The sequence below is a fragment of the Globicephala melas genome, chromosome 2 (assembly GCF_963455315.2).
Source record: "Globicephala melas chromosome 2, mGloMel1.2, whole genome shotgun sequence".
Taxonomy (NCBI): Eukaryota; Metazoa; Chordata; class Mammalia; order Artiodactyla; family Delphinidae; genus Globicephala; species Globicephala melas.
Genome location: NC_083315.2, coordinates 90,486,120 through 90,499,341, shown reverse-complemented (window position 1 = coordinate 90,499,341; position 13,222 = coordinate 90,486,120). Strand labels below are relative to the sequence as shown.

At 51.5% G+C, this 13,222-nt stretch overlaps 1 protein-coding gene across 7 annotated transcripts in view; it reads right to left on the bottom strand.

The window, feature by feature from the left end:
- Positions 1 to 13,222, bottom strand: part of STRC (stereocilin) — a 38,332-nt gene that overhangs the window by 1,502 nt on the left and 23,608 nt on the right. For 5 of the 7 annotated variants that reach the window (XM_060294359.1, XM_060294364.2, XM_070044924.1 and 2 more), the window contains 24 exons: positions 12,254 to 12,316; positions 12,033 to 12,143; positions 11,695 to 11,861; positions 11,340 to 11,526; positions 11,108 to 11,223; positions 10,707 to 10,839; positions 10,151 to 10,333; positions 9,829 to 9,867; positions 9,494 to 9,661; positions 9,284 to 9,349; positions 8,624 to 8,749; positions 8,257 to 8,315; positions 7,304 to 7,427; positions 7,078 to 7,190; positions 4,742 to 4,877; positions 4,135 to 4,331; positions 3,853 to 3,943; positions 3,474 to 3,630; positions 2,695 to 2,864; positions 1,903 to 2,058; positions 998 to 1,140; positions 658 to 806; positions 331 to 428; positions 87 to 234 (listed from right to left, as the gene is read on the bottom strand). In XM_060294359.1, the coding sequence (XP_060150342.1) occupies positions 87 to 234; positions 331 to 428; positions 658 to 806; positions 998 to 1,140; positions 1,903 to 2,058; positions 2,695 to 2,864; positions 3,474 to 3,630; positions 3,853 to 3,943; positions 4,135 to 4,331; positions 4,742 to 4,877; positions 7,078 to 7,190; positions 7,304 to 7,427; positions 8,257 to 8,315; positions 8,624 to 8,749; positions 9,284 to 9,349; positions 9,494 to 9,661; positions 9,829 to 9,867; positions 10,151 to 10,333; positions 10,707 to 10,839; positions 11,108 to 11,223; positions 11,340 to 11,526; positions 11,695 to 11,861; positions 12,033 to 12,143; positions 12,254 to 12,316 (3,100 nt within the window). The remainder of the gene's footprint in view (positions 1 to 86; positions 235 to 330; positions 429 to 657; positions 807 to 997; positions 1,141 to 1,902; positions 2,059 to 2,694; positions 2,865 to 3,473; positions 3,631 to 3,852; positions 3,944 to 4,134; positions 4,332 to 4,741; positions 4,878 to 7,077; positions 7,191 to 7,303; positions 7,428 to 8,256; positions 8,316 to 8,623; positions 8,750 to 9,283; positions 9,350 to 9,493; positions 9,662 to 9,828; positions 9,868 to 10,150; positions 10,334 to 10,706; positions 10,840 to 11,107; positions 11,224 to 11,339; positions 11,527 to 11,694; positions 11,862 to 12,032; positions 12,144 to 12,253; positions 12,317 to 13,222) is intronic. The other 2 variants (XM_060294362.2, XM_060294361.2) reach the window with 2 other exon arrangements.

The following is a 13,222-nucleotide window of genomic DNA, read 5'->3' as shown; positions in this document are numbered from 1 at the left end:
GGGTTCTGTGAACCAACCAGTACCAAGTTAGGGTTCAGATTCTGGGTCAGGGGTTGGTGGGTCAAGCTGTGCAGTTGGGAACTCACCCTGCTGTTCTGGGGTCTCCTTCCCCTCATACTGGGCCCATGCAACTGCTCGTCGCTGCTCAGGACTCAGAAAGGCCATTTGCTCAGGAGTGACAGCCACAGCCTGAACACTGGTGAGACTAGATAGCTGGGTGGGGCTGAACACCACCTAGGGGTGGAAGCAAGAATCAGGACATCCACTGTAGCCCTTGTTGGGCCCTGGCTCTCTTGTGGTCACCCCAGACCCCACTCCATCAATACTTACAGCAAATTTCGGAGGAGGGATGACAGAAATGGCCAGAGGGGTAAGGCCCTGGATCTGTCCTCGCAGCAGTGCTGAAAGAGCCAGGTCTGGGATTCCAGCTGTTGAAGCAAGTGGGATGGGCATGCAAATGTTATCTTATACTGGCCTTCTCCAGATAATCCCAAGGTATCCTACCATAGACCTTCCCCAACACATCTCCAACCTCTTACCTAAATACCTTCTCAGACTCCCACCTTAAGAATTCCAGAGCAGTCCTCCAACCAGTCCATCCATGGTATGGAAACCAACCCCTGACAACCAGCAGCATTAGTGGCCCAGTCTCCCTACCTGCTATTGTACCAATTTCGGTGAAGATCTCAGGGCCCCAGTTACTGACTGGGCCAAAACCACCAGGCAGCACAAGGAGCTGGGCCAGAACCTCCAGTTGTTCCTCAGAACATGGGAGATGCAGGTTGCCCAGGAAGAGAGCTGCTTGGCTGTGGAAGAGTGGGAAGGAAGGGAGAAGGTTTCAGCCATGGTGATAAGGGTCCATGGTCATGAGCTGATGGTAGAAATGGCTTCAGGTGAGATCCCTTCCTCCATGGGACCACTCCTGCATGATCCTTCCCTCCCCAGTGAGCCCACTTTTCCCTCAGCACCACCACCCACACCCTCCTCCACAGGTGACCTAAACTCCCAACTGTTGATATACTGCAGCTCCTCTGGCCGAAGTCCACAGAGCGTGTAACCCAGTGCAGTCAGGTGGAGGAAGTCCAGGTGGCTCACGTGCCGACCACTCTGCTTCAGGAAACTGGAGACCACAACCCGGAGCTGGGGTGGGGGTGGAGGCCACAGGGTAAGGAGAGAAGTCATGGGGAAGTCAGGGATGGGCAACTGCTTAGGGAAGGGACAAGTGCTACTGGATTTTTTATTATTAAGACCTGAAGATCCGGGCTTCCCTGGTGGCGCAGTGGTTAAGAATCCGCCTGCCAATGCAGGGGACATGGGTTTGAGCCCTGGACCAGGAAGATCCAACATGCCGCGGAGCAACTAAGCCCGTGCGCCACAACCACTTAGCCTGTGCTCTAAAGCCCACGTGCCACAACTACTGAGCCCTCGAGCCAAGACTACTGAAGCCCGCGTGCTCCGCAACAAGAGAAGCCACCGCAATGAGAAGCCCATGCAATGCAACCAAGAGTAGCTCCCGCTTGCCGCAGCCAGAGAAAGCCCGCGCACAGCAATGAAGACCCAACGCAGCCAAAAATAAATAAATAAAATAAATAAATTTATTTTAAAAAAAAAAAGACCTGAAGATCCAATGGCCATGGGAAAGGTTGAGGATCCAAAAAAGAGAAGGATGGAAAAAAAGAAGGCCAAAGGGAAAGGAGGCAGAAGGAAGTATTATGTGTCCAGGGCCTCAGAGTGAATAAATCACAGAGTTCCTAAGGCTACTAGTATGAGGTATTAGGAAAAGATAGAAAGAATGGCCAGGCAGGATCACAGGAAAGAAATTCCTTGGGCTTTAGATGCCCTAGAGGCCTGTATCTGTGGGATGGGTGTTTGGAAGGTGGTAGAGAGGAGAGAAGATGTTACCTGGATGGAGCTCCAGCCATCTATCTGCCCCAGGGTGCTCAGCACACCCCAGTCAACCAGGTTCAACTCCTGTAGTTCCCTCTCTCCTAGGCCTATTAAGAGCCGACCCAGCTGCAGGATCTGCTCAGGACGGAATCCCCCGGGGGGACCCCACAACTAGAGAAAGAGAGGAAGAGTGTGAATGGAAAAAGCACTGGATTAAGAGTCAGAATGCTGGGTCTTAGTTTTGCCTCTGACCTTAGCTGTGTAACTCTGGACAAATCACTTGCCTTCTCTGGGTCTTTAATTTCTTCAACTGTAAAATGAGAGGACTGGATTAAGGTTCCTCTGACTAAGGTGTTATTAAAAGACTCTAGAGTCTCGGTAGTGAAGAATAGCAGACTCTAGTCCATGAGTTCGAAACTCTTACGTGCACCAGACTCTTGGGGTTTGGGGGCGGTCGGTGACTGTTAAGATGCAGATGCCCAGACCCCATCCTCAGAGATTCTTCTTCGGTGAGTCTAGCATGAGATCCTCGAATAAGCATTTAAAAAACCTGCTCCCTAGATGACTTTGATACACACTAAAGTTTGGTAACCACTTCTCTAGTCCCTCTACCCATTTCACTAGCTTCCTTCCCTCAGTATTCATCCCCTCTGACTTCCTACTCAGGATCCAAACCCTCTAATTCTTTTATCTCCTCTGTCCCCCACCCCTCACCCAGCTATCCATTCCCTTGTGTTCCATATCACACCCAGCCGGCTTCCTCATGTTATTCCACCTCCAACCCCAACTGGACTCTCCATCACTAACTTGTTTTGCTTTGCCCATCGCTGCCCGTAGTTCCTCAGGCCCAAGTCCTGGGTCTTCTGCAAACAGTGCTAGGCAGTCTTCAAAGTCTAAAAGCTCCATCTCTGCGATCTGGGTTGCAGACCAGGCTGATGGGAATGTTCCCCGTACATCTGCACAATTTGGCACAGGTTCTAAAGGGGGAAGGCAGGACCAGGGGGTCAGTGTAGTACTAAAGTATGCCCAGAGAGATAGCTATAGATGGAATGACCCCCCCCAACCTTTGAAGGACAGGGCAATATGGGCAGCATGGCTCAAGGGATTACTACAGTGTGAGATTTATAGGACTCGATATTAGAACAAGTGACTGGAGAGGACAAGCCCCTCATTGTATAGATGGAAGACCGACGGGGTTGCTCAAGGACTGAATGGCAGATCTAGATTGGAACCCAGGTCCCTAGCCCCACAGTGTCACCTTCCTCCATCCTAAGCGTCTTCCCAGGAGAGAGCTCCACGCTTAATCAAGCCTAGAGCTGAGTTAGCTGTTAACAGGGATAAGCGAGCAGGGAAAGGGGAGTCCTGGGCTAAAAATATAATGAGTTATAAATTCCCAGAGCTATTGAACCCTAGAACTAGAAGAGACCTTGAAGATCATCCCTCACACCTCTGTGCTTTAGAGGTTAGAAAACCCCAGCCTAGAGAGAAGTTATACAAATCTGCTTAAAGGGCACAAGTCTGACTGCATTGCTGGATACTCTTTCCTGTACACCATGCTACATGTATGGGCATGTGGGGAGTTTCACCTGGGAGATCCTCTGCGGTGGGCCGCACAAACCCAGCTACCAGGGCTGCTTTCTTGGCAGTGAGCTGTGGCCCTGCACACAGCTGTCCAGCTCTGCTCTGCTCCCAGCTCTGCTGCTTTTCTAGGAGCCGCTCCAGGGTCTCTGGGCCCAAGGCCTCCTGGGTGAGAAGGTAGAAGGGGGTGGGCAGAGCCGGGCAGGTCAGGGCCAGCTGCTACAGCTGTTAATTCCAAAGTCCTGTCTCTTTTTAGCAGTCCCCCCCCACCACTGCTAAATTTGGGCTTCACACCCTTTGCCCTCAACTTCCTTGGTCTTAGCTCCCTGGAACCAGCTCCCCAGTCCCCTCTCTGCTCTTACTCCCTCCCTTGTTCCTTCACCTCACCCTGGGGATCAAGGAAATAGCCTCGGGAGACAGAGTGAATACTAGGCGTCCTGCTTGCTCGACTTCATCCTGGCTCCATAACTCTGGTTTCCTGAGGGACAGAAAGAAGATCAGGGATTGGGATGCTGAGTGAACTGTGAGAAGGAAGAGGAAAGACATGCTGGGACTGGGGACTCAGGGCTCCAAGGACCTCAAGCATATTGAATGGGCTGCCACTGATAAGGGTGGTTGAGAGGGTGGGTGAAGAATGAGTTAGAATCTGAAGTTCCCGGAGGTCCGTACCCAAGAACAGGCTCCTGCAACAGCAGCCATCCCAGCTCTGTGGCAAATGGCTCTCCTAGGCAGATGCCCTGCAGCTGACTGAGATGGGCCAGCAGGATCTGTAGGGGGATCCGTCGTGTGCTCTCTATCCCCAGGAATCCAACCAAGGGACCCAATGTCTCCAGCACTTCCCTTGACACTGTTGTCTCCTTTGGAGCCTGGAGAGGGGCATCAGGCCTTGGGACAATGCACTGCTGTCTCAAAGGACCAGTCTCTTTGATCAAGACACCAAGACCTTTGACCTTGCCTCCCTCCAGCTCCCAACCCAAGACCCTATGAAGTTCATTGTCATTGTTCACTTTTCTAAACAATGAGCCCAAACAGGAGCAGGCAGGAAGACTGGGAGGTGGAATCCAAGGAATTCTTATACTCCAAGGGATATGGACAAGAAACATGAAGCAGACTATCAAGGAATAAACACAGAGGTAGATCTAGGGGCTAAGGCCTTGTAGACAAAAACCTGTTTGGCAGCAAAAGTTCAGGTCTGGGCCTAGAAGACAGAGAGCATTGTCTGAGTGGTAAGAATGGCCCAGGCTACAGTTCTGAGTCTGATGGTGTGGACTCTTACCAAGTTTTCTAGTGCCCTTTCTGCCAGGGCTGCCCGGTGGGGTGGGGTCAGTTCCAGCAGCTGCTCTGGAGTGCCTCGTACCAGCTCCACCACCAACATAATGGATTCACTGGACAGTCTGTCCATCAGCCGGATCCTATAGCAGTTTGACGGTGGGGGGGACTCAGAATGGAGCCAAGTTGAGAAGGGACCACAGAATGCCACATTGCCCAGACAAGAGGTAACACTAGACCAAACCCTGTGGCCCTGGAAAGGAAGCCCCAGATCCAGTTCCCACCACAGTGCTTGCAGGGAGAGAACAAAGGGAGTGACGTATTTCCAGTCTTCTTGAGAAGTAACAAACAATCCTACCTCATCTAATGGAATCAAAAGCCCCAAATATTAAGTATCACTAAGTCCCCTCCCCCATTTTATGAAACACTGAGGTTCAAAGAGATCAAATGGTGGGGTCTTCCTCTCAGTTCCTGTTTTCCACAGTACGACCCTTCCTCTACTTATTGTGAGAAGGTCCCCTCTCGTTCGTAGAGCACTATACAATTGACAAAGTTCTTTTAGGCGTTATCTCATTTGATCCTATGGCAAAACCTGGGGGTAAGAGAGGTATTTTCTCATCTCTCTTTCACAAATTAGGAACGCGGGTCTTCCAACTCATGGTCCAGGATCTTTCACCTCATCCAGGTCTTTGGGATTCTAAATTATCTCCAAGAACCAATATATTTAAATAGGTTCAAAAGGCATTTTTTAAAAAGCCATTTTGCCAAAAAATCAGAAGTGACACCATGTACTCTATCTAGGGTTGCCAAGTCTGGAACTGGAACAAGTAGTACAAAAGCCAAAATCTGTGGGAAGGTCTATAAAAATGTAAGGATGGAGTCACCTCCCAGAAAGACCAACACCAGCTTTTTCCTACTCTGACTTACAGTTCAGTTGGCAATGGGGTGAGCATGGGGGCAAAATGGGAAAAGAAGCCTGTGAGTGAGATACTCATAAACTCCTAGAGTATCTAGTTTAGGAGCCGCCTTAGGTTCATCTAGTCTTCTCTCTCCTCATGCATACTTGAATTTGCTCTACAACATTCCTGCTATGGGGCCATCCAGACTAGGCTTGAATAGCTCCAGTGGCCAGGAACTCACTACCACAATTTTCCTCACATTGTGTAAAAATCTGATTTACATTCGCTGGTACTAGTCATGCCCAGTGGGGCCATTCAGAAACATGCCAATCTATTTTCTATTTGATAGCCCCTGGGGTGTTTGAAGGTATTTATCACATGCTTCATACATTTTATCTTTACCTACTCCTCTGAGAACACAGTTCCCTAAGCAGACTACAGTCCTGTGGGGCAGAATTGAATCATTACCTTCCTCATTTTTTATTTTTATTTTTATTTTTGGCCATGCCATGTGGCTTATGGGATCTCCGTTCCATGACCAGGGATTGAACCTGGGCCATGGCAGTGGAAGCCCGGAATCCTAACAACTAGGCCACCAGGGAACTTCTACCTCCCTCATTTTAAATATTCTACCTCTATTAATGTGGCCTAGGTTATAATAAGATTGCTTGGGGACTTCCCTGGTGGTCCAGTGGCTAAGACTCCATGCACCCAATACAGGGGGCCCAGGTTCAATCCCCGGTCAGGGAACTAGATCCCACATGCTGCAACTAAGAGTTCGCATGCCACAACTAAAGATCCCGCATGCTGCAACTAAAGATCCCCGCACGCAGCAAATGAAGATCCCATGTGTTGCAACTAGGACCCAACGCAGCCGAATAAATAAATATTATATATATATATATATATATATTGCTTGGCAGCTCACATCACAATGTTGCCACGCTCAGGTGTCCCATGCTGGGGCCTTGTTTGGGGAGCCAGTCAATACCTAGAGCAACTTTGTTTTTCGTTTTTAAAAAAATATTTACTTATTTAGGCTGCACCAGGTCTTAGTTGCAGCACGCGGGATCTTCGTTGTGGCATGTGGGATCTTTAGTTGTGTCATGCGGTATCTTTGTTGCTGCATGCGGACTCCGTTGCGGTATGCGGACTTCTTAGTTGCAGCATGCGAACTCTTACTTGCGGCATGCATGCGGGATCTAGTTCCCCTACCAGGGATCGAACCTGGGACCCCTGCATTGGGAGCATGCAGTCTTACCCACTGGACCACCAGGAAAGTTCCCCTAGCACAACTTTGAAAAGAATCCTCTGATTTAGGCCGTAACTTATGTCAGGGCACCACCAGACAGAAAAACACCACCTCTAAGGTATTTCCTAAGGGCAGATCTTCTACCCTAGGTTGAGCCTTCTGAGAATCCAGTATCTCCAATTGTAGCCTTACGGTAAGTCCAGGAGTAGCTTGGTGTCCAGCCCACTCAGTCCTGGCCCCAGGGTTGCCAGCTCTGGCTCTGGCATTGTCATCCTCCTCTGTAGCTCTGCCCAGATACAGGTCCTCTGTAGGACAGGGTAGGGAAGCAGGTTTAGGACAGAGCTGAGCATAGAGGCTGGGTTCTATACCCAGCATCCCCGCCTCCCTGCTCCCACTAATGCACAAGCACCCCTCTCACCAGGCTCCCTCGAACCCCAGTGGGCAGTTGATAGATCATGTGTACCACTTCAAGGAAGTCTGCCATCGAGTTGATCTGCTGCAGAAACTCACAGGACATGCCCCCTGCCAGAGTACCCAGAACCCTGTAGATGTGTGAGTGGGTAGATGCTCATTCAACACGTGCCACAGCCTGTCTGCTCCTTGATATCAACATTCTCAACACAAGTACAGATGTTCATTTACGGTAATTTACAGTTTGAGAAATATCTTTCCATAGATATTCTCACTGGCTTCCCACAACATCATCACTGTTTATCAGAGAAGAAAATAAAGATTTACAGAGGTCAGGTGACATTCCCAGCATCATTCTACTAGAAATGTGGTAAAGTGAGACTAGAGCCACGTCTTCAGAAGCCCATGGTTCTTTTACTGTGGGTGGAAGTAAGGTGATGCTTAACTCCTGTTTATTCCTGCTTGGTCAGTGGCTCTGAAGGATTAATTAGCAAATGTCTACCAGAAGCTTACACTGGGCCCGACACTGTATTAAGTACCTTTTATGCCTTATCTCATTTAATCTTCACAACCTATAGGAAGGTACCATTTTATTTATTTATTTTTAAAATTTTTATTGGAGTATAGTTGATTTACAATGCTATGGTAGTAGGAAGGTACCATTTTAATTCTTATTCTACAGAAGGAAAAATTGAAGCTTAGAGAGGTTAAATGACTTGCCCAGGATCACAAACAGGTGATGGGGCTAGGACCTGAACCCAATCAGGATAGATACTGTGCTATGGAAGGGCAGGAGGGTCAGGGGAGGAGGAGCCAGAAGAAGACCCCCCCCAGGCTGAGGCTATGCATCACTGATCCTCACACCCCCACTCCCCCACATATCACATGGTGCCTGGCACATGGTAAGCACTCAAAAAATGTTAGTTGAATTAAACTCACAGCTCAACACAAGTTACTCACTGCAGATCCCTGAGGGTCAGGTTGGTGGGCACCTGCATCTTCTTCCAGAGAAACTGTGCCTACAGGAGAAAGAAAGAGGAGCCACTTCCCAGCAGAGATATTGCCCAAGGACCTATGATGCCTTGGACCCACTGCTGCCTCTCCACCCTGTGGGTCCCACCAGCCTCCTACTCTCCCAAATGCCCACTGCTGAGACAGAGAGAGAGAGAGAGACAGAAATGAGGCAATAGGGAGGAGGGAAAAGGAAAGAGCAAAGTAGGTCACATCATAAGGGATGCTAGGGATAATGTGCCGTATGTCTGAGGGATAGCTGAGGGAGGTGGAAAGTAGTGAGAGAAGGGAGTTCTGGGGTAGTGGGAAGAATTACCTGCTGCTCAGCCCAGGGCAGCTCCCGGTAACGCCTTCGGTTAGCCAGAAGAGCAGCAGAGTCCAGCTGTAGCAGCTTTAGTGGGAGCAGAGGCAGCAGGCAGTCTGGCCAGGTGGTGGGGATAGGCTGCCGGTGGGGTGGGTGTAGCAGTGTAGTGATAGGTGAAAGGGTCTGGACTCAGGCCTCAAAGAAGAAGGGGAACCATGGGGGCAGGAAGGGACCAAAACTAGGAGAAGGGTGGAATGGCATGTGCCACTCTAACAGGGCACACCCAAGAGCCCTCACATAAAAGGCAGTGGTGGTCAAGTGTCACTGCTGATTAGGCACCTGATGGACTAAACTCCCTCAGTTTCTCAGAGCCTTGGTCCCTTTATCTGAAAATAGGATGACTGGCCTGGAAGATTTCTCAGACCCTTGTGGCTTTGACATTCTAGGATGTCATGCTGTCCTGCAACTGGCTCTGGGGAGAGCTATGAATGTCTTGGTGGGCACAGACCCACCAAGGGTGGGACCCACCATGGTGGGACTCTCGGGGCCACTGCAGACCCACCATGGTGGGACTCTCGGGGCCACTGCAGGGAGAGAATGTGGGGCAGCACCAGCCATATGAAACATCCCTGGGATGTGGAGAGGAGCTCAGTCGGGAGAAACCACACGTACCTGACCAGGGATACACACAGCTGCACTGGCACCTGTTACACCCATGTTTTTTACTCCATCTTTCACCTGCATGAGAATTAGATGCGTGTATGTGTGTGTGTGTGTAAAAGTGATGAGGTTTGAGGGGCCTTCCCTGGGCACAGGGAAGATGCCCTCCTCCCAACCAGAGCCCTCATCCCTGATTGGCCATCCTCCCTGCTGCTCTCATACCCGAAAGGTCTGCAGCAGTGCTGCAGTCTGGCAGGCTGAGAGGCGTGACAGTTCAGGGGCCAGGCAGGAACAGGCCCCAACCAGAACTCGCCTAGGGATGGCCTGGAATGTCTGGGAGCTGAGGCCTGGAAGCAGAGGGTGCAAGGAGCAGAGTTCCTCCAGGGACAGCTGGGGAGCAAGAGAGACAAGAGGCCTGAAGAAGCTGGGCCAGGTGGTAGGGAAGAGGACAATCACAGTACAGAAAGGCGGCAGGTATGAGGGGAGCTGAGAGGGAGCCAGGGAAAGTGGGGTGGACAGAGAGCTCTGGGGGATGTTGAGAAGTTGCTGCTACTCACGTCACGCCTCGGGAGGAGCCGTCCAAGCAGTAGCGCAGCCTAAGGGAGGATGGGACAGGAAACAACAGCTCTCAGGTCCTGGCAACCAGGTCCCAAGCAGGTCCCTAGGGCCCGCCCTCCAAAACTTCCAGCTCCCTCTCTACCACACCAGTGACCAGCCTGGCTCTGGGCTCTTCTTCATCTGAGGAAGGGGGTTGAGGGAGTCCTCCTTGGGACAGAGGAAAAGGAGGCTTCAGGGGGCTCAATGGTATCCTTGAATGTAATTCTCTTGACTGAGGTTCCGTGGGTGGCAGATGAAAGCCAGGGAGTGAGATAGGCCCACCTGGGCAGGTGTGACACTGGTTCCTTGCAGCGCAGGAAGCATGGCTCTAAGCTGGGGCTCTGACAGCTCCTGCAGGAAGCGGAGGCCCAGCTGAGGGAAGAGAGGGGTCCAAACTCGAAGCTCCTGGGGGCTCAGCACAGTTCCTCCAGATGAGCGCAACACCCCCAGAAGTTCATATGCTACCTGTAACCAAAGAAGGTCTGGGACTGGAGAGAAAAGACAGGTGAACCTTAAGCCTCCTCTCTAATCCCACATCTGGATTTCCCAGGGCCTGGATAATGGCTTGGAACCAGGGATGGGAGAGGAGCAGATTGGGTTCAAGACATCAAAGGATATGTTCGAGATGTCATAGACCAGATGGAGCAGGGTCCCGAAGGGGTGATAACAGATAAGAATGGCCATGGAGTAAGGAAGTAAGGAATGAAGGTAGCCAAGGTGGGGCAAGGGCTGGCACCAACTGTGCTCAAGCTTGGTTGAGATGACTGGGCACATCCTCCACACAGACCACCCCCCACGGGAAGCCTGGAGTCTTGTAGGCCTGTGCCGAGGGGCTCACCCGTCCTTGTGGGCTGAGGGTCCCGTTGGCCGCACATTCCAGCAGCCCCTGTTCTACCGGCCCCATTGGATCGTTCAAGGGTACCAGGCTCTGCAGCTCCTCAGGGCTCAGGAAACAGGCGAGGGGCCCCAGCCTGAAGAGGGCACGAAGCTGGCCTTCACTGAGGCTGGTACTAAGGCTGGTACTAAGGCAGGGACCATGTGGGTACATGGAGCAAGCACTCCAACCGCTAAACTAGGAAATATGGATGCCAGAGACAGGCCTCTCTCCTGGAGCCCTACACCGCCAGGGGCCACTGCCTACTCTCTTGCCCCTTCCTTTCTAGGACCCCAACCCATCATGGCAGCTGTACCTGCCTCTCCCCGGCTCTGGCCGTGATCACCGGTCCCACAACCACTCACCTGCGCACCTGCTCCTCTCCATCCTGGACACTCTGGTTCACCAGGCTGCGCAGCACATGTCGGGCGTGTCCTGGCCCAAGACCTGCCGCTGGCCAGCTATCCTCCAGGGCCTGGATCTGAGATGGGGAAGGTCAGCTTGTGTTGGGGTCACTGTGGGACTAGGAGACATGCCACTGACTCCCATCCCACCTATCAGAAAACAGCCTAGTCAAATAAAGGATCGTCCACATACCTGATGAGGGCTGAGTTGCAGAAAGTTCTCCAGAGGCAGATGGGGGAGCAGGGGCAGCGCTGCCCATAGCAGCTCCTGGGGCCAGGCGGGCACTTCCCCAAACAGCTCAGGGGCCAGCAGTCGCCGTGCCAGAGCCTCCTTCTGTTCAGGCCTCATTTCAGGGCTGTAATTCCGGATGGCAGCCAGGCTGGGGAGAGTAATGGGTCTTAGCCCTTGGCCCTGTTCCCTGGCTCTGTGCAGACCTGCTGTCATGGACAGGAAGGAGACTCCCCAGTTTTAATCGAAGGGGCTGCTCTAGGTGGGGGGGATTGGCCTGACCCTGACAGGGTCAGGAGGAGTGGTACAAGGTCCTTACACACTGTCATTGGCCAACAGGGATGGTGGGAAGCGCATCAGGTCGGAGACAGCCAAGAAGGGGATGAGTGGTGAGAGATCGATGAAGAGCTGGGAGGTGAGGCGCGGGTACCGCTGGAGCAGCAAGGCTGTCAAACGACCCAGGGCCTGCTCCTCAGATGGTGGCACCTGTGGGGGTACAGGAATGAATGCCGGCTCTGGGGATGCCCACTCTTCTGGCCATCTCCCCTGCTGAGTTCCTCCTTCTGCTAGAGCGAGCCCATTGCCTACCTAGTTCCAGGTGCTCTTGATTCCTAGATTTCCCCCGCCACCCTCGTTCCCTTCTCCCTCCGTGCCCACCTGCATCTGGGCCCAGGAACGGTGCATGAGCGTCAGGAAGCCCTGAGCAGCCTCGCTCTCCGCTGAAAGCACCAGCTGCTGGAGATTTTCTGGCGGCATGTGCAGGTAGGCCTGGGAGTAGGAGGTCATGGTGGTTATGGCCTCACTGGGCAGGGACCTCAGGCCACAGCTATCACCCAGTCCACCCGCATACTGTCCCCCCACCCCCCCGCATCTGTTACCTGCACTAGAATCTGCAGGGCCCAAACACTCTTCTCCCTCTGGAGCAGATCCCATAGCACAGGCTGGAGGGGAGACAGACAAGATGCCAAGAGAGCTGTCTCCTCTGTCCCTCCTGCGGCTTCCCCAGGCACTCCAACTCCACTTGCTAGAATGCTTGTCCTTCATCCGAAGCTAGTATGTGTGTCTGCTCAGATGTTACACTCCTTTAGGTCAGGGACCACGTCTGCTATAGCCTTTCCCATGCCAGGGCCATAGTTGGCTCAGTAAATACTTGTAGATATGAACCAAATTATTACATTTCACTGGTCCCAGGACTCGAGAAAGTGGGCCCTAACATGGAGTAAGGAATCTTTATATTCCCTACAGAACCTAGCAAAGTGCCTTACAAGTAAGCGGAACTCAATGAATGAACTAAGGTATTCACATATTCCAGCCCCTTCACTCTACAGAGAAGAAACTGAAGCCCAGGAAAACCAAATTAAATTACTCGCCTAAAACCTCACTTGTGGCATAGTTGAACCTGAAACCCAACTCTTCTGATTTGCAATCACCCTGAATTTTTCTCATTTCTGCCTTATCTTCCTATATTTTGCCAGTTTCCAATTCTCACTCTCTAGGGACAGAATTAGAGTCCTCTAACTTGATCCCTTTCCTTTCCGGAGCAGAAAGGGGGAAAATCAAAAAGTCAGGAAGAATAATGAGATAACATTTATTATATATTGTTTTTATATCATATACTAGTGCTAAGGCCACAGCATGTGTTATCTGATGTAATCCTTACAGCCACCCTAAAAAGAGTGGCACCATTATTCTCCCCATTCGTTTGCAGATGACAAAAATATTGCTCAGAGAGGTTAAAAACTTGTCCAGGGTTGATCACAGAACTAAGATGTAAACCCAAGCCTGTATGACTCCAGAGCTGTGGGCTTAACCGCTGCACTACACTACTGCCTCTCAGTAATATAGTA